General features: G+C 38.0%; 1 protein-coding gene across 24 annotated transcripts in view; it reads left to right on the forward strand.

The window, feature by feature from the left end:
- Positions 1 to 17,555, forward strand: part of EIF4G3 (eukaryotic translation initiation factor 4 gamma 3) — a 367,587-nt gene extending 350,032 nt beyond the window's left edge. For all 24 annotated transcript variants that reach the window (XM_082448361.1, XM_082448380.1, XM_082448372.1 and 21 more), the window contains 4 exons: positions 677 to 823; positions 11,310 to 11,391; positions 14,968 to 15,114; positions 16,597 to 17,555. In XM_082448361.1, the coding sequence (XP_082304487.1) occupies positions 677 to 823; positions 11,310 to 11,391; positions 14,968 to 15,114; positions 16,597 to 16,778 (558 nt within the window). In that variant the 3' untranslated portion in view covers positions 16,779 to 17,555. The remainder of the gene's footprint in view (positions 1 to 676; positions 824 to 11,309; positions 11,392 to 14,967; positions 15,115 to 16,596) is intronic.
- The last annotated feature ends 2,729 nt before the right edge of the window (positions 17,556 to 20,284 follow it).

Consider the following 20,284-nt stretch of genomic DNA (forward strand, 5'->3'; position numbering starts at 1 on the left):
TGTCACAGCTAAAAGCCAGACTGAAGCACCCAAGGGTATTATGTTAAATGAAATAAGTCAAAAGAAAGACAAATACTGCATGATTTCACTTATATGTGGATTCTACAAAACAAATCAAAACCCATAGATACAGGGAATAGGTAGTTGGTTGCCAGAGGGGAAGGGGGTTGGCAGGGGTGAAATAGGTGAAGGGGGTCAAGAGGTACAGACTTCCAGTTATAAAATAAATAAGTTATGAGGATGTAATGTATAGCATGGAGAATACAGTCAGTAGTATTGTATTGACTTTGTACGGTGACAGATAATGACTAGACTTATTGTGGTGACCATTTCACAGTGTATACAAATGGCAAATCACTGTTGTACACATGAAACTAATATAATATTGTATGTCAGATATGCTTAAATTTTTTAAAAAGACTGAAACTCAGAATGATTTGGAGGAGAAGTAAGCTTTTGTTTTTAAGAAGAAGCAGAGCTATGCAGTATTAAAAAATGGGGAAATATTCAGAAGGATAATTGAGTGAGAATCTTTTAGAACAATAAATATAGAATGGCTTCTGCTGATCATTTTGATTCCATGTGCAATAGAAAAGATAGCCCATGACTTTGTTTTCCTCTCAGGGTGATAATAATACTGAATTATGTTAATAACGTTTAACACTGTATGTTACAGAAGTTGGACTTTATGGAGTCTGATGGTTCCTGTTCCTCTGAAGCACTTTCAAAGAAAGAACTCTCTGCCGAAGAGCTGTATAAGCGACTCGAGAAACTCATTATTGAGGACAAAGCAAATGATGAACAGATCTTTGACTGGGTAGAGGTATAAAGACTATGTCACCTTCCCTGATATCTCTGCAAGAAAGATTCTTGTGGGATCCCCTTCATTCACATATTTACCCTCGCACTTAATGGGAGTTTTTAACTTTAATGAAGTTAGTTTTTATTCTTACATGTTTATGTATTTGAAACTAATGCTGTTTTTCTATTTTTATAAGATTCGTAGTCTTTTATGAAGTCAGGTAAAAATATTCAGAACATAAGCCATTTTTCTGGATCTCTCATTAGTTTTGGATACACCCTGCATTTTACCATTCAAAAATTTGCATTTCTTTCTTAATGTTCTCATGTTTTAAATACTAATCTGGATAAAATTAATAAGCAATATATAATTATTATTAAATGTGTTGACTGACATTTTCATAACAACGCTACCTTCTGGAAACTTTATATCTTATTTATCTTGTGTTGTGGAGTCTGTTGATCATGTCCGTTTTTAATTTGTTACTGTATTCCTTTAAATAGTAACTTCTGTTTATGTACATGTGTTTTCTTTGTGCACATTTCCATGGGATCATATACTAATCCAAGTTGAAATGGACACTTAGGTTGCTTCCATGTTTTGGCTATTGTAAATAGAGCTGCAATGAACATTGTGGTACATGACTCTTTTTGAATTATGGTTTTCTCAGGGTATATGCCCAGTAGCGGGATTCCTCGGTCGTATGGTAGTTCTATTTTTAGTTTTTTAAGAAACCTCCATACTGTTCTCCATAGTGGCTGTATCAATTTACATTCCCACCAACAGTGCAAGAGGGTTCCCTTTTCTCCACACCCTCTCCAGCATTTATTGTTTGTAGATTTTTTGATGATGGCCATTCTGACTGGTGTAAGGTGATACCTCATTGTAGTTTTGATTTGCATTTCTCTAATGATTAGTGATGTTGAGCATTCTTTCATGTGTTTGTTGGCGATCTGTATATCTTCTAAGGAGAAATGTGTATTTAGGTCTTCTGCCCATTTTTGGATTGGGTTGGGTTTTTTTTTGATATTGAGTTGCATGAGCTGCTTGTAAATTTTGGAGGTTAATCTTTTGTCAATTGCTTCATTTGCAAATATTTTCTCCCATTCTGAGGGTTGTCTTTTTGTCTTGTTTATGGTTTCCTTTGCTGTGCAAAAGCTTTTAAGTTTCATTAGGTCCCATTTGTTTATTTGTGTTTTTATTTCCATTTCTCTAGGAGCTGGGTCAAAAAGGATCTTGCTGAGATTTATGTCATAGAGAGTTCTGCCTGTGTTTTCCTCTAAGAGTTTGATAGTGTGTGGCCTTACATTTAGGTCTTTAATCCATTTTGAGTTTATTTTTGTGTATGGTGTTAGGGAGTGTTTTAATTTCATTCTTTTACATGTAGCTGTCCAGTTTTCCCAGCACCACTTATTGAAGAGGCTGTCTTTTCTCCATTGTATATTCTTGCCTCCTTTATCAAAGATAAGGTGACCATATGTGTGTGGGTTTATCTCTGGGCTTTCTATCCTGTTCCATTGATCTATATTTCTGTTTTTGTCCCAGTACCATACTGTCTTGATTACTGTAGCTTTGTAGTATAGTCTGAAGTCAGGGAGCCTGATTCCTCCAGCTCTGTTTTTCTTTCTCAAGATTGCTTTGGCTATTCGGGGTCTTTTGTGTTTCCATACAAATTGTGAAATTCTTTGTTCTAGTTCTGTGAAAAATGCCATTGGTAGTTTGACAGAGATTCCATTGAATCTGTAGATTGCTTTGGGTAGTATAGTCATTTTCACAGTGTTGGTTCTTCCAATCCAAGAACGTGGTCTATCTCTCCATCTGTTGGTATCATCTTTAATTTCTTTCATCAGTGTCTTACAGTTTTCTGCATACAGGTCTTTTGTCTCCTTAGGTAGGTTTATTCCTAGGTATTTTATTCTTTTTGTTGCAATGGTAAATGGGAGTGTTTCCTTAATTTCTCTTTCAGATTTTTCATCATTAGTGTATAGGAATGCAAGAGATTTCTGTGCATTAATTTTGTATCCTGCTACTTTACCAGATTCGTTGATTAGCTCTAGTAGTTTTCTGGGAGCATCTTTAGGATTCTCTCTGTATAGTATCATGTCATCTGCAAACAGTGACAGTTTTACTTCTTCTTTTCCCATTTGGATTCCTTTTATTTCTTTTTCTTCTCTGATTGCTGTGGCTAAAACTTCCAAAACTATGTTGAATTTTAATAGTGGTGAGAGTGGACAACCTTGTCTTGTTCCTGATTTTAGTGGAAATGGTTTTAGTTTTACACCATTGAGAGCAGTGTTGTATGTGGGTTTGTCATATATGGCGTTTATCATGTTGAGGTAGGTTCCCTCTGTGCCTACTTTCTGGAGGGTTTTTATCATAAATGGGTGTTGAATTTTGTTGAAAGCTTTTTCTGCATCTCTTGAGATGATCATATGGTTTTTCTCCAGTTTGTAAATACGGTTTATCACATTGATTGATTTGCGTATATTGAAGAATCCTTGCATTCCTGGGATAAATCCCACTTGATCATGGTGTATGATCCTTTTAATGTTCTGTTGGATTCTGTTTGCCAGTATTTTGTTGAGGATTTTTGCATCGATGTTCATCAGTGATATTGGCCTGTAGTTTTCTTTCTTTGTGACATCTTTGTCTGGTTTTGGTATCAGGGTGATGGTGGGCTCGTAGAATGAGTTTGGGAGTGTTCCTCCCTCTGCTATATTTTGGAAGGGTTTGAGAAGGATAGGTGTTAGCTCTTCTCTAAATGTTTGATAGAATTCACCTGTGAAGCCATCTGGTCCTGGGCTTTTGTTTGTTGGAAGGTTTTTAATCACAGTCTCAATTTCAGTGCTTGTGATTGGTCTGTTTATATTTTCTATTTCTTCCTGGTGCAGTCTCTGAAGGTTGTGCTTTTCTAAGAATTTGTCCTTTTCTTCCAGGTTGTCCATTTCATTGGCATATAGTTGATTGTAGTAATCTCTCATGAACCTTTGTATTTCTGTAGTGTCAGTTGTTACTTCTTTTTCATTTCTAATTGTATTGATTAGAGTCTTCTCCCTTTTTTTCTTGATGAGTCTGGCTAATGGTTTATCAATTTTGTTTATCTTCTCAAAGAACCAGCTTTTAGTTTTATTGATCTTTGCTATTGTTTCCTTCATTTCTTTTTCATTTATTTCTGCTCTGATCTTTATGATTTCTTTCCTTCTGCTAACTTTGGGGTTTTTTTGTTCTTCTTTCTCTGATTGCTTTAGGTGTAAGGTTAGGTTGTTTATTTGAGATGTTTCTCGTTTCTTGAGGTAGGATTTTATTGCTATAAACTTCCCACTTAGAACTGCTTTTGCTGCATCCCATAGATTTTGGGTCGTCGTGTTTTCATTGTCATTTGTTTCTAGGTAGTTTTTGTTTTCCTCTTTGATTTCTTCAGTGATCTCTTGGTTATTAAGTAGTGTATTGTTTAGCCTCCATGTGTTTGTATTTTTTACAGATTTTTTTCCTGCAGTTGATATCTAGTCTCATAGCGTTGTGGCTGGAAAAGGTACTTGATACGATTTCAATTTTCTTAAATTTACCAAGGCTTGATTTGTGACCCAAGATATGATCTATCCTGGAGAACATTCCATGAGCACTTGAGAAGAAAGTGTATTCTGTTGGTTTTGGATGGAATATCCTACAAATATCAATTAAGTCCATCTTGTTTAATGTATCATTTAAAGCTTGGGTTTCCTTATTTATTTTCATTTTGGATGATCTGTCCATTGGTGAAAGCGGGGTGTTAAAAGTCCCCTACTATGATTGTGTTACTGTCGATTTCCCCTTTTATGGTTGTTAGCATTTGCCTTGTGTATTGAGGTGCTCCTAAGTTGGGTGCATAAATATTTACAATTGTTTTATCTTCTTGGATTGATCCCTTGTTCATTATTTAGTGTCCTTCTTTGTCTCTTGTAATAGTCTTTGTTTTAAAGTCTATTTTGTCTGATATGAGAATTGCTACTCCAGCTTTCTTTTGATTTCTGTTTGCATGGAATATCTTTTTCCATCCCCTCACTTTCAGTCTGTATGTGTCCCTAGGTCTGAAGTGGGTCTCTTGTAGACAGCATATATACGGGTGTTGTTTTTGTATCCATTCAGCCAGTCTGTGTCTTTTGGTTGGAGCATTTAATCCGTTTACATTTAAGGTAATTATCAATATGTATGTTCCTATTACCATTTTCTTAATTGTTTTGGGTTTGTTATTGTAGGTCTTTTCCTTCTCTTGTGTTTCCTGCCTAGAGAAGTTCCTTTAGCATTTGTTGTAGAGCTGGTTTGGTGATGCTGAATTCTCTTAGCTTTTGCTTGTCTGTAAAGGTTTTAATTTCTCCATCGAGTCTGAATGAGATCTATTGCTGGATAGAGTAATCTTGGTTGTATGTTCTTCCCTTTCATCACTTTACATATGTCCTGCCACTCCCTTCTGGCTTGCAGAGTTTCTGCTGAAAGATCAGATGCTAACCTTCTGGGGATTCCCTTGTATGTTATTTGTTGTTTTTCTCTTGCTGCTTTTAATATTTTTTCTTTGTATTTAATTTTTGATAGTTTGATTAATATGTGTCTTGGCATATTTCTCCTTAGATTTATCCTGTATGGGACGCTCTGTGCTTCCTGGACTTGATTGACTATTTCCTTTCCCATATTAGGGAAGTTTTCGACTATAATCTCTTCAAATATTTTCTCAGTCCCTTTCTTTTTCTCTTCTTCTTCTGGGACCCCTATAATTCGAATGTTGGTGCATTTAATGTTGTCCCAGAGGTCAATGAGACTGTCCTCAATTCTTTTCATTCTTTTTTCTTTATTGTGCTCTGCGGTAGTATTTCCACTATTTTATCTTCCAGGTCACTTATCTGTTCTTCTGTCTAAGTTATTCTGCTATTGATTCCTTCTAGAGAATTTTTAGTTTCATTTATTGTGTTGTTCATCATTGTTTGTTTGCTCTTTAGTTCTTCTAGGTCCTTGTTAAACGTTTCTTGTATTTTCTCCATTCTATTTCCAAGATTTTGGATCATCTTTACTATTATTGCTCTGAATTCTTTTTCAGGTAGACTTCCTATTTCCTTTTTATTTGTTTAGTCTGGTGGGTTTTTACCTTGCTCCTTCATCTGCTGTTTGTTTCTCTGCCTTCTCATTTTGCTTAACTTACTGTGTTTGGTGTCTCCTTTTCGCAGGCTGCAGGTTTGTGGTTTCCGCTGTTTTTGGTGTCTGCCCCCAGTGGCTAAGGTTGGTTCAGTGGGTTGTGTAGGCTTCCTGGTGGAGAGGACTAGTGCCTGTGTTCTGGTGGATGAGGCTATATCTTGTTTTTCTGGTGGGCAGGACCACGTCCGCTGGTGTGTTTTAGGGTGTTTGTGACCTTATTATGATTTTAGGCAGCCTATCTGCTACTGGATGGGGTTGTGTTCCTGTCTTGCTAGTTGTTTGGCATAGGGTGTCCAGCACTGTAGCTTGCTGGTCATTCAGTGGGACCTGGGTCTCAGCGTTGAGATGGAGATTTCTGGGAGAGCTTTTGCCATTTGATATTATGTGGAGCCGGGAGGTCTCTGGTGGACCAGTGTCCTGAACTTGGCTCTCCCACCTCAGAGGCACAGGCCTGACACCTGGCCGGAGCACCAAGACCCTGTCAGCCACACAGCTCAGAAGAAACGGGAGAAAAAAAATAAATAAATAAAATAAAATAAAATAAAGTTATTAAAATAAAAAATTATTATTAAAAATTAAAAAGTAATAAAAAAAGAAAAGAAAGAAGAGAGCAACCAAACCAAAAAACAAATCCACCAATGATAACAAGCGCTAAAAACTATACTAAAAAATAGAATAAAAACGGACAGACAGAACCCTCGGACAGATGGTAAAAGCAAAGCTATACAGATAAAATCACACAAAGAAGCATACACATACGCACTCACAAAAAGAGAAAAAGGAAAAAAATATATACACCTATATATATATATATTTTAAAAAAAAAGGAAGAAGAGAGCAACCAAATCAATAAACAAATCTACCAATGATAATAAACTCTAAATAGTAAACTAAGATAAACATAAAACCAGGAACAAATTAGATGCAGAAAGCAAACCCCAATTCTACAGTTGCTCTCAAAGTCCACCGCTTCAATTTTGGGATGATTCGTTGCCTGTTCAGGTATTCCACAGATGCCGGTACATCAAGTTGATTGTGGAGATTTAATCTGCTGCTCCTGAGGCTGCTGGGAGAGATTTCCCTTTCTCTCATTTGTTCGCACAGTTCCTGGGGGTTCAGCTTTGGATCTGGTCCCGCCTCTGTGTGTAGGTCTCCTGAGGGAGTCCATTCTTCGTGCAGACAGGATGGGGTTAAAGTAGCAGCTGATTAGGGGGCTCTGGCTCACTCAGGTCGGGCGGGAGGGAGGGGTACTGAATGTGGGGAGAGCCTGTGGTGGCAGAGGCTGGTGTGCCATTGCAACAGCCTGAGGCGCACAGTGTGTTCTCCCGGGGAAGTTTTCCCTGGATCACAGGACCAGTGGCGGGCTGCACAGGCTCTGGGAGGGGAGGTGTGGATAGGATAGTAACCTGTGCTTGTACACAGGCTTCTTGGTGGCTGCAGCAGCAGCCTTATCATCTCATGCCCAGCTCTGGGGTCTGCGCTGATAGCCGCGGCTCGCGCCCATCTCTGGAGCTCGTTTAGGCGGTGCTCTGAATCCCCTCTCCTCGCGCACCCTGAAACAATGGTCTCTTGCCTCTTAGGCAGGTCCAGACTCTTTCCCGGACTCCTTCCCGGCTAGCTGTGGCACACTAGCCCCCCCTTCAGGCTGTGTTCACGCAGCCAACCCCAGTCCTCTCACTGGAATCTGACCTCCAGAGCCCGAACCTCAGCTCCCAGCCCTGACCCGTCCCAGCCGGTGGGTGAGCAGACAAGCCTCTCGGGCTGGTGAGAGCTGGTTGGCACCAATCCTCTGTGCAGGAATCTCTCCACTTTGCCTTCTGCACCCCTGTTGTTGCGCTCTCCTCTGTGGCTCCGAAGCTTCCCCCCTGCCTCCCCCCCCCCACCCCCGTCTCCACCAGTGAAGGGACTTCCTAGTGTGTGGAAACTTTTCTGTCTTCAGAGCTCCCTCCTAGAGGTGCAGGTCCTGTCCCTACTCTTTTGTCTCTGTTTTTTCTTTTTTCTTTTGCCCTACCGAGGTACGTGGGGAGTTTCTTGCCTTTTGGGAAGTCTGAGGTCTTCTGCCAGCATTCAGTAGGTGTTCTGTAGGAGTTGTTCCACATGTAGATGTATTTCTGATGTATTTGTGGGGAGGAAGGTGATCTCCACGTCTTACTCCTCCGCCATCTTGAAGGTCTCCTTGCTCTTTCAATCTTGTAGTACCCATTCTTTTATATTCTACAGGCTAGTCATCTCTCCCATCCTGAACTTATGCATTTGGTTTTGAACCAAAATGGTGTTTTAAAATTTTATTTCTTTTTTAAAAATATTTATTTATTTAATTTATTTATTTGGCTGCACTGGGTCTTAGTTGCAGCAGGCGGGCAGACTCCTTATTTGCGGCTCACCGGCTCCTTAGTTGTGGCGCACAGACTCTTAGTTGCAGCATGCATGTATGATCTAGTTTCCTGACCAGGGATCAAACCCTGGCCCCCTGCATTGGGAGCGTGGAGGCTTATCCACTGTGCTACCAGGGAAGTCCCTTAATAATTTAATTCTGTTTACATTTATCTTCTTAAATTAGACAGTTTTTTTTTTAAATCTTGTCAGGACATTTTAGATTCTGACTTGTTCATAAATTTTGCTTGCCATCTTTTTCACTTTGTATCCTCCTTGCAGTTCATTAATATGTCAACTTTGTCCTCATTCGAGTTATGGGTAAAATGTGTGAATGGGGTAGGACTAAGGACAAAGCAGCATACTTTTTAGGACCAAATGTCACCCCACCCCTGTGGACATTTCAGCTATTAACTTGTTTATTATTTCACATCATTCTTCTGTCTAGTTCACCTTTTCATCTTGTCCATAAGGGGATATCTCTTATTAGATAATTTGTCAAATGTCTTGCTAAAGTCTAGAAAAGTGAAGGCTGTATCCATCTGAGCTACCATATACTGATTGTATCAGAAGAGGAAAGAAGGTTAGTTTAGCATGACTTGTTTTTCATGTATGTATTTATTCCTCTTAACATAACCATCTCTTTCCTCTCTAAGACTAAGTTATAGATTTTAGCATAGAATCAGCATCAGGCTTTCTGGTATATTATTGACATCAGACACCTTCTTTTATGTTTTAGAAGTCAGGTCAATGTTTGCATACTTAACATCATTCTCCTTCTCCATGATTTTTCATAGATTTCAGCAGTTTGGTCTTTTATTTCTTCTATTTCTCATGTATTGCAAAATGATGCTGTTTTTACCTCTTCGTCCATGTTGGGTTTCATTTTTTAAATATTAGTATTTATTCCGCCTACTCCAGACCAACAGTTATTCTCCTTAAATAGAAGATGAAGGGTAAATTTTACTGAATGTAAATTATACCTAATAAAGGTGACTTTTAAAAAAGGAGCAAGAAGACAAAAACATAATGGTCACTGAGCTGACAGTACATATAAGGTGTTTGTTGCTCTGTGTCTGATACTGGTACTATATAATAATCTGATTTTGCTTATCAATTCCAATTAGCAGACCCATCTTTCTTATTGTTCTTGTGCATTTTTGTTAACATCTTTGCTTAATCTTTAGTGTTCTTGATACTTTTCTTCGTGTCTTTTCTATTCTTGAATGTTAGAATTACAGTATTTGGCTTTATTTGGTAGAAGAAATATGCAATTTGTTTCTTTAAAACAGAAGAAACAGTCAGATGGTTTGGAAGTGTTATTTATTATCTAATCACATTTAGCTAATTTGTTTATTTTTCTCAGACTCTGCTTGAAGTCTAATCCTTGGGGATTTCAAATGATATTCAGTTGAAATAGCTCTACAACGTGTTTATAAAGTATTGTTGGGCCAAAAAGTAATGGTGTGTTTTTATTCTCTCATTTATTCTTCAGAAATAATTGTTCAGACTTTGCAGAAGTAATTTCTGGGGCTAGGCCAGCTTTGGCTTCAGCCTGTATATTTTTTTAAAGAGGTATACCAGCAACTGACTGTAACACATAAATCATCATGAAATCTTTTATGCATAGTTCTTGCCCCACCCTATCCTCAGCCTTAGCTGTCAGCAGTGCCACCACATGTGTCTGTCCTGTGGGAAAAGATCGGTAGCAAAAGGTATCATGGGCCTCTGTGTTCAGCTCTGCCAGTGTCCCACAGAGCTGGCCATCTGACTTGTTAACCACTCTTAATTCTGCTCTCAGGAATCCGCCAGTTCCTCCCAGGTGATGTGCGAGGTTAGGTATTCAATAAAGAGAGAGCTGCTGGTTAGTCTGTGTCAGTTCTAAAATTCATAAACATTAAACTGATCTCTAAATATCTTTGAAGTTCTTAGCTTTCTAACACGTACATTTAAAATGGCATCTTTAATTTTTTCCTAGCCAGTCGTTTTAAGGCTGACTCTTTCAGTAGAAAATACTATGCTATGCTATTAAAAGAAGCTGATATAAGCATTAATTCTGTTCACAGGCATAAGGAGCATAAACTCTGGAAAATATTTGAAATACCTGCCTAGAAAATGGCTGCTTTTGTTTGTATTTTCCTTTTGCTAGTCATCTGGTTTAGTATAGTGGGGTTTTTTTCTTTGAATTTTAATTTATTTTATTTTTACACAGCAGGTTCTTGTTAGTTATCTGTTTTATACATATCAGTGCATATATATCAATCCCATTCTCCCAATTCATCCCACCCCCCCCCCCCGCTTTCCCCCCCTTGGTGTCCATACTAGTATAGTGTTTTATAGCAAAAAGATAAGATCTTAAGAGAAACTAAAAACTAAATTGGGGGCCCATTTACTCTATTTACCTTATCTCTAAATACATTTTTTTGCCATCCTTAGAAAAGAGTAATAGTTTTCTCACCACCACCTGAAGGGTTTGTTTGAGGTAATGCTTGAAATTAACCTCCAAGTCACATTAAAATTAAGATGAGAAAGCAGTGTTAGTACATCTAAACATAGTTGCACACTACTGAGCAAAGTAGGCTTTAAAATACTGTGTAGTTGTGGTGTAGTTGTTCTTTCAACTTTATAGATTTGGATAGATCATCTTAATATGGCTTATTTATTGAGAAGGGAAAATGCTTTTAAATGGTTATGTTTCTGAATGTATATAGTACACAGCACTGTTTAACTGAATGAGCAAAGGATAGGGAGTAGTAAGCTCTCTGAAAATGAAATACTGTTACTGAGAGCATTTTCAGACAGAACTGGCGATAGCCCCAGTACTTTCTGGTGAATTAGGAGGCTAATTTTTACAAGAAAGTTGAACATGATCCTGTCTGCCCTTAGTGCCAGACAAAGCCAGGTTTAGGGGAAAACAATTTCTCTGGTGTGCAAGGGTACCTTTAATTATTCTATTTACTTTTGATTTCAGGCTAACCTAGATGAAAGCCAGATGAGTTCACCTACATTCCTTAGAGCTTTAATGACAGCCGTTTGTAAAGCAGCTATTATAGGTAAGTAATATTTCTGAAGGCAGCTCTTAACACCTGAAATCCCCCATATGTCAACTACTGATGAGATGATATGGGTCAGAGTTTATATTGCCTTCCAAACTTGCCCTGTAAAGCTCAGTTTCTGTGCCAAATGGATACCATGTCTCTCTGTAATGCCTGGCTGTCTCGGGCAGGGGGATGAATAGCTGCACTGCCTGCAGAGAGCCCAGATGTGAGCATTTGCTGCGTGCCTTGTGTTCCTCAGTTCAACAGGAAGTTGGTGCATGCTCCTTGGGTTGTTTTATACTCTGCTACATGTGACCTTACCTTTACTTTTCACCTCCAACATTCAAAGCCTCCTGTCTTCCATTGAAGAGCTCTAAAGAACAGTTTGAATATTCTTATTTAATACCAATGAAGGACTAATCTCAACAGAAGCGCCATTATATGTAAATACATATATGAGGAAAGAAAATACCAATTATTTCTCCTGCTTTATGTTGACTTTATATGATAAGACATAGGTGGATAGGATTCAGATTGGTAGAAAACCTAAATGTTCCAAGCTGCATATAGTTTTTACCAGTACTTGATGAGATCATCCACTTAGTCTCAGATAGAAATCCACATTTCTGTCACTGAAGTAGAAAAAAAAAAAATCTGTCAGCTCAAAAGTTGTTCAGAATTTCAGGTCTGTCTTTATCATTATAGAGATAGCTTCAGAGTTTAAGATTTTCTGTCACATGAATGTGTTTTCAGATGAATGTTTTTGCAATGTTAGTTCTTTACCAAGGAAAATAACAGGCTAAGTGGAAAGTCTTCATTAAAATTTTTAAAATAATTTTCAGTATCTATAGAACCATAAGACTTTGGTGTTTTAATATCAGAGTTGTAAAGTATAGAAGCTGCTTTTAAAAACAAGATTGTGTCCCAGTGCTAACTTACAGAGGAAATAAAACTGCATGCTTAAGCTTGCACAAGTCTCTTAGATAGTCTCATCCACTAGAGGGCAGACAGCAGAAGCAAGAAGAACTACAGTTCTGCAGTCTGAGGAACGAAAACCACATTCACAGAAAGATAGACAAAATGAAGAGGCAGAGGACTATGTACCAGTTGAAGGAACAAGATAAAACCCCAGAAAAACAACTAAATGAAGTGGAGATAGGCAACCTTCCAGAAAAATAATTCAGAATAATGATAGTGAGGATGATCCAGGACCTCGGGAAAAGAATGGAGGCAAAGATGGAGAAGATGCAAGAAATGTTTAACAAAGACCTAGAAGAATTAAAGAACAAACAAACAGAGATGACCAATACAATAACTGAAATGAAAAATACACTAGAAGGAATCAATAGCACAATAACTGAGGCAGAAGAACGGATAAGAGACCTGGAAGATAGAACGGTGGAATTCACTGCTGCAGAACAGACTAAAGAAAAAACAATGAAAAGAAATGAAGACAGCCTAAGAGATCTCTGGGACAGCATTAAACGCAACAACATTCGCATTATAGGGGTCCCAGAAGGAGAAGAGAGAGAGAAAGGACCCGAGAAAATATTTGAAGAGGTTATAGTCGAAAACTTCCCTAACATGGGAAAGGAAATAGCCACCCAAGTCCAGGAAGCGCAGAGAGTCCCAGGCAGGATAAACCCAAGGAGAAACACACCGAGACACATAGTAATCAAATTGACAAAAATTAAAGACAAACAAAAATTATTGAAAGCAACAAGGGAAAAATGACAAATAACATACAAGGGAACTCCCATAAGGTTAACAACTGATTTCTCAGCAGAAACTCTACAAGCCAGAAGGGAGTGGCAGGACATATGTAAAGTGATGAAAGGGAAGAACCTACAACCAAGATTACTCTACCCAGCAAGGATCTCATTCAGATTTGATGGAGTAATCAAAAGCTTTACAGACAAGCAAAAGCTAAGAGAATTCAGCACCACCAAACCAGCTTTACAACAAATGCTAAAGGAACTTCTCTAAGTGGGAAACACAAGAGAAGAAAAGGACCTACAAAAACAAACCCGAAACAATTAAGAAGATGGTAATAGGAACATACATATCCATAATTACCTTAAAGGTGAATGGATTAAATGCTCCCACCAAAAGACACAGGCTTGCTGAATGGATACAAAAACAAGACCCATATATATGCTGTCTACAGGAGACCCACTTCAGACCTAGGGACACATACAAACTGAAAGTGAGGGAATGGAAAAAGATATTCATGCAAATGGAAATCAAAAGAAAGCTGGAGTAGCAATACTCATATCAGATAAAATAGACTTTAAAATAAAGAATGTTACAAGAGACAAGGACGGACACTACATAATGATCAAGGGTTCAATACGTAAGGCAACTGCTTACAGCTATAAAAGAGGAAATCGACAGTAACACAATAATAGCGGGGGACTTTAACACCTCACTTAAACCAATGGACAGATCATCCAGACAGAAAATTAGTAAGGAAACACAAGCTTTAAATGACACAGTACACCAGATAGATTTAATTGATATTTATAGGAGATTCCATCCGAAAACAGCAGATTACACTTTCTTCTCAAGTGCACGCGGTACATTCTCCAGGATAGATCACATCTTGGGTCACAAATCAAGCCTCAGTAAATTTAAGAAAATTGAAATCATATCAAGCAACTTTTCCGACCACAGTGCTATGGGATTAGAAGTCAGTTACAAGGAAAAAAAGGTAAAAAACACAAACACATGGAGGCTAAACAATACGTTACTGAATAACCAAGAGATCACTGAAGAAATCAAAGAGGAAATCAAAAAATACCTAGAGACAAATGACAACGAAAACACGACGATCCAAAACCTACGGGATACAGCAAAAGCAGTTCTAAGAGGGAAGTTTATAGCAATACAATCCTACCTCAAGAAACAAGAAAAATCTCAAATAAACCATCTAACCTTACACCTAAAGGAACTAGAGAAAGAAGAACAAACAAAACCCAAAGTTAGTAGAAGGAAAGAAATCATAAAGATCAGAGCAGAAATAAATGAAATAGAAACAAAGAAAGCAATAGCAAAGATCAATAAAGCTATAAACAAAAACAAAAACAAAAAACCACACATGCTTCCAGGCCCTGAGCATGCTTTTCTTAGCCCCTTTTTTACTGTGCCTTTCCCTCAGAAGGCTCAGATTAAATGTGTTGTTTGCCACTGTCACAGTTAGTCCTTATCCTGATAGTAATAATAAAACAGTTTTAATTCTTTTACCCTTGTGAAAAGATTTTATATGAACTATCACTTTAATCTCCTTTCTAATTCCTTTTGTAGTTTAGAATGTCATGAAACCACTGTCCCTGTTTCATTACGATTAAAGATAAAGAACTGAGTGTGCTGCTCTTGAGGGAACCCCGCACTCTATATCCCCCACCTCTGTATTTTTGTTTGTTTGTTTCAGGGAGAATATCCCATTAAGAATTTCAGAAAATTTTGGGTTTCAAAATCTTTGCCTTGGACCCCCTTGCTTCCTCTTTCCTTGCAGAGTCTTGTGTGTCTTATCGACTCAGAAAGTTGAAAATGGCTCTGTGTGTTAATGCTCAGTTCTTCTATCACCTCCAGCCGACTGTTCTACCTTCCGAGTAGACACTGCTGTTATCAAGCAGAGAGTGCCGATCTTAATCAAGTACCTGGACTCAGATACGGAGAAGGAACTGCAAGCACTTTATGCACTACAAGCATCAATAGTAAAACTTGATCAACCTGCCAGTAAGTTTACCTCTTGCTACAATTAACCCAACCAGAGGGTGAGATTTATCCAGGCCAAGACATGAGAGATGGTTGGATGGGCTTGAACAGTGGATAATAGAAGAATCACTAGTTACAAAAACTCAGATAACCAATAACTTTAATAGAACTGAACGTTTTTAAGTGTTAGACTTTTATGAGAAAATGATAACAAAAACACTGGTTTATATTAGAGATTTAATCCTCATTCTAGGGCAGGTCTGGCTAATAAGACTCTCTGCAATGATGGAAATGTATCTCTGTCATGCAGTATGGTAACCATGAGCCACATATGTCCGTTGAGCACTTAAATGTGGCTATTGTGACAGAGGAAATAAATTTCATTTAATTTAAATGTAAATAGCCACATGTGGTTAGTGGCTACCCTATTGGACAGTGCAGGTCTAGGGCACCTTGGCATTAGCATATGTGCAGTACAGTTTTTCACCTTCTTTGACACAGGTCTTAATAATGAAAGAGGATGATACTCTTCAGAATCCTCAGATACCCAACAAAGACATTAAGGCAGTTAGACTAACTTTCAGTTACGAGTTATGTTTAATTCTGGCTAACCAGACAAATAAGGTAACCTGAACACCAGAGTCTTAGTGATGCTGGTAAATTAACTGAATTGTGTTAAATCTTGAAAATTCAGTTGAAACTTGTGAAAGTGGATAGTAAATACTTGGCTGTTTTAGAGATAGCACTGAAGTAGTTCTTTGGCATTTCCTTAGGTTGTAGCTTTTTCAGAGTTTTCCTTCTTGGCTAGTGCTGTTAAATTCCTCTGGGAAATAAAGGAAAAGCTTGAAACAATCCTCAGGGTGTAACTGAAGAGACATTCTATCTATAAGTGTCTCTTTTTTGAACAACAATATAAGCTAAGTTTCCACTGCGAGAGCAAAACAGAGGATTAAAATTGCCCAGATCATCTGGGCATTGAAAACAATAAACAACGACTATCGTTTCACTGGATAAAATCCAGATGAGATAGTTTTTACCCATTTTTTTCATATGAATTATTACTCTTTTCATTTTGAAAACAACATTAGAGGGGGGGAAGTACATTCTGCCTTTTCCTCCCAAAATTTGTAAAAATAGTATATTTTTATTGTAAAATTTCAAACAAAATGTATAAAGAAGAAAGTAAAAAAAAAAAGTATTCTTGTATTTAATTTTTAAGTGTTTAGGTTGAGAACTACATAATATCAAACAGCTCAGCAATATCAGAAAATAGTTCAAATTGAACAAAATAATAGGAATAGGAAATAGTTTAGACTGCTTAAATCTTCTCCCCTTCTTTAGACAAATGGTTTTGCTCTTATGCTATCAAGAGGGAGTGTGATGAAGCGTCATGGATGCTCTTATCCTGGGGAGTTCACGTGCATCCATTCACTGCTTGGAAGTACAGTCTTCTCACAGCTACAGTGCCCCCAAAACTGATGGTTTATTTTCACCTCCTTGCAGATTTGCTACGGATGTTTTTTGATTGCCTGTATGACGAGGAGGTGATCTCTGAGGATGCCTTCTACAAATGGGAAAGCAGCAAGGACCCTGCAGAGCAGAATGGGAAGGGTGTGGCCCTGAAATCTGTCACAGCATTCTTCACGTGGCTGCGGGAAGCAGAAGAGGAGTCTGAGGATAACTAAAACTTCAAATACACAAAATGAAACAAAAGAAACAATTTAAGTATTTTTATAAAAAGTGTCACGTCTTCGCCAATCACAGTGCAGCAAGGCCAATTCTCGCAGAAACCCCCACGTGTGCACGAGTGGGAGAGGGGAAAGAGAAAGAAAGGTGATCATGGAGGAAAAAGGTACTGGAAAAAAGTAAACTTCAAACCTGAGGGCGGGAGCACTAAAACCAAAATACATGTATTATTTATAGAAAGTATTTTCTGTTTTAATCTTTTCTTTTTAAACGAGGACTCATACTTTAAAAAAAAACACATCTGTTTAGCAAAAAAAAAAAAAAGTTGAGAACTTTTAATTTATTTTAAGGACTGCAAATGCCAGTGTAATTTTTTAATTTGCAGTTTCTGTAAACAACTTGTATAATAGAAAAGCAGAGAAATAAATTTCCCTCCCCTTCAGATGCACCTCACGTTTGTTTTAAAGCATAGTATTTAGTCCAGATTTAAGAAGGTTTGGGGTGAACAAGGTAAGAAAGATTTTTTTATTTTTTATTTGGCATCAGATCTTTCTGCCTGCCTCTCAGCTTGCTTCAGAAAATAAAAAAATCAAAATAGTAATCAAAACATACATAACCTTGGAACAGAAGGAAATGCTGTGGACCAGAGAACTCCAAGAATTGTTTAAAAAAAAAGTGCTACCCTGGGAAAAGTACTCTTAATACTTTTGAAATCTTTAGAGCAACTTTAAGGCTTGTAAATACATAGAACAAATATTTAAAAAAACAAAAAGAAATTGACTCAATACTATTTCTTTTCACTTTCAAAATATAAAGAACAAAATAAAGACAAACATTGCAAGTTTAAAAGAAAGTAAAGTGACTTCTCCTTTTGACAGCTGCTGCATGTGCGCCCATCTCTGGGAGGTGCTGTCTGGCTTCTCGCTGTCTAATCAAAATCACTTCTGAAGTAGGGGAGAGAGTGAGAGAGAGAGAGAGAGTGTGTGTGTGTTTGTGTGTGTGTGTGTGTGTGTCTGTCTGCCTGCCTGCCTGCCTGCCTGTGTGTCTGCAGTTGGAAAAGGCAAGCTACTTTGTGGGTAAAGGAGGACACTTGTGCTTGGGTGGGAGAGCTTCTCTGAAGTCCAGGGGATGCTTCTTTCCAACACCAACTAGAAATGCATTCATGGTAGGTACAAACCTAACAGCAATATTTTAAATAACCACGTGTTCCACTCTGTGTATTTGGATTAGGGGCACTAATTCAGTTTGATACTACCACTACCACTGATTTTTAAAATCATCATTGCTGCCAGTGCTTAAGAAACCCAAAGATGTCTTCTAAAAAATGAAAGAAACCAAAGCTAAATTACACTTTTTAAAAAGTGGGTGTGGGTCTAAAACCAAACCAATACCATGTGTGAAAATCACATTTTTCCCCAACTTCAACTTCACTCAAGCCATTCTGGTGAGTATAAAACGAACTGTGGTTTGGGCCTCTGTTTCTCCGACAGATATTGGAGTGCTGTGCTGTGCTTTGTTTTTTGTCTTCTTTGATGAAGTTGTAGTCTCTACAGGTGGCTTTCCATTTCAATTGTTTGTAGGCCATCACCCTACAAAATGTATTATGAAGAAAGCCATGCTGCTCCCAAATAAGCAGTCTTGTATTTTGTATCTGGATAACCAAAGGGTTCTTCTAGCTTCCACCTCTGAAGAAATATTCACATTAAGAGACTTGGCAAGTCTTGATGCACGAGAACAAAATTTTCCATAGCAATAAAAAGTTCTTCTTCAGAATGTAGTTGAACACAATACAGGATCTCACTACATGAGCCCACTGAGCCCACTGCACAGGGGTGGAAAGCTGTTCTCGAAGAACAAAGTCCTGAAAGTCTTGTGACAGGCGTATGACAGCAGCTGTCATCAGAGATGGGGCCTGAAAAGTTTCAGGGTCTGGCTGCAGGCTCTGCCTGGGAACCCTCAGTTGGAAGAAGCAACTTGATTCTGTGTTATATTGAGTTTTTAACAGCTGCCAGAATCAAAAGTGCAGAGGATTCTGATCCAGGAATCTCCTGACTGAGGCAGTTTTAGGTGTCGGCAGCACTCACTCACAGGGGTGAAGGGTGGTGGGTGGGGATGGAGAAGCAAGGTGGTGACTGCCTCTTGGAAATCCGTGGCTGTCGTTTGCAGGGGTCTAGCCAGGACGGAACCTCAGGTGGTAGTGATGGCCTCTTCATGGGTATTTTAGATGTGGACAAGTGTAAGGATTGGAGGAAAGAGAATAATATTGGGGGGAAAATAATTCAAGGGTTGAAAAAAGCTTCAGCTATAAACGTCTATAGTACAGTAACAGAAATAGTGTTTGAAATCTCACCTATAAGTGTGAAGCGTGATGAGGAGACTACAGAGTAATTTATGGGTAACTTGTTGCTTTATGCACAGAACGTTAGATGGGATTAGCAAGATTACCTAATGGCAAAATATGAGCAAAGTGGGATAATTGATCCACACTTATACCAGCTGAAATGCAAAACACTGTCATGAATCTTACCCTGTTCAGTTTTCTTTTTTGTTCTTGTGTTTTATTTTTTATTTTTTTAATTTTGATTGGCGTATAGTTGCTTTACAATGTTGTGTTAGCTTCTACTGCACAACAAAATGGGTCAGCCATACATACACATATATCCCCTCCCTTTTGGGTTTCCCTCACAGTTTTCTTACTGGAAAGCAAGGTTTGGTTGTTTTTGGTTTAAAGTAATAGGTGACATGGCCAGCGCTGACACAGCTGCAACTCCTTCAAGCTGTCACAAAAGCTCTTTCACCCATTTGAACTTTGGGAAGAGGTTCATTAATTAAGGTTTATCACTGATTAAGGTGCTTTATGCCTGTATTCAAACCAGCTAACTTATAGCTACTCAATAAGTTTAAATGAGAGTTTTTCCCTTTCTAGAAAAAGAACATGATGCCAATTTTCAAAATAAACCCATTTTAGATTCTTACAAAGACCAGCAAGCCTGTTCATGGCTGCATCATGAACTTGGTTCATTCAACAAATATTTACTGTGTTCTAAGTGCAGGGAATAAAACAGTGAACAAAACAATGTTTACTCACACGGAGGTCACATTTTTCATGGAAAAAAGAAAAAAAGAAAGCTAGAAGTTTGCATTGCTACATCAGCATACTGTCCCACTAAGATGTGGGACAGATCTTTGATTTGGTTTTTGTCTTTTTTAATATATTTCAAAATACAATCTAGATTATTTACAACAATTAACCCAAAGACAGTTTTATCTGGTCTAGGACCACTCTTCAAACAAGTTATCATTCTGGGGTTTTTGACATCTTTTTGTTTCAAATGGCTCCATTCAAGGAGAATTTCCTTTTGTCACTCTGTGAACTTGATCCAGTCAAAAGGAAACTTGATCCAGTCAAAAGGATTCTAAGCTAGAAGAACTAGTCTTGGGCTATTGGATGTAATTCTGTGTTATCATTACTTAAGTTTTATAATTTTTTTTTTTTTCTTTTTTT

Source organism: Balaenoptera physalus (genome assembly GCF_965194825.1).
Source record: "Balaenoptera physalus genome assembly, chromosome: 1".
Classification (NCBI taxonomy): domain Eukaryota; kingdom Metazoa; phylum Chordata; class Mammalia; order Artiodactyla; family Balaenopteridae; genus Balaenoptera; species Balaenoptera physalus.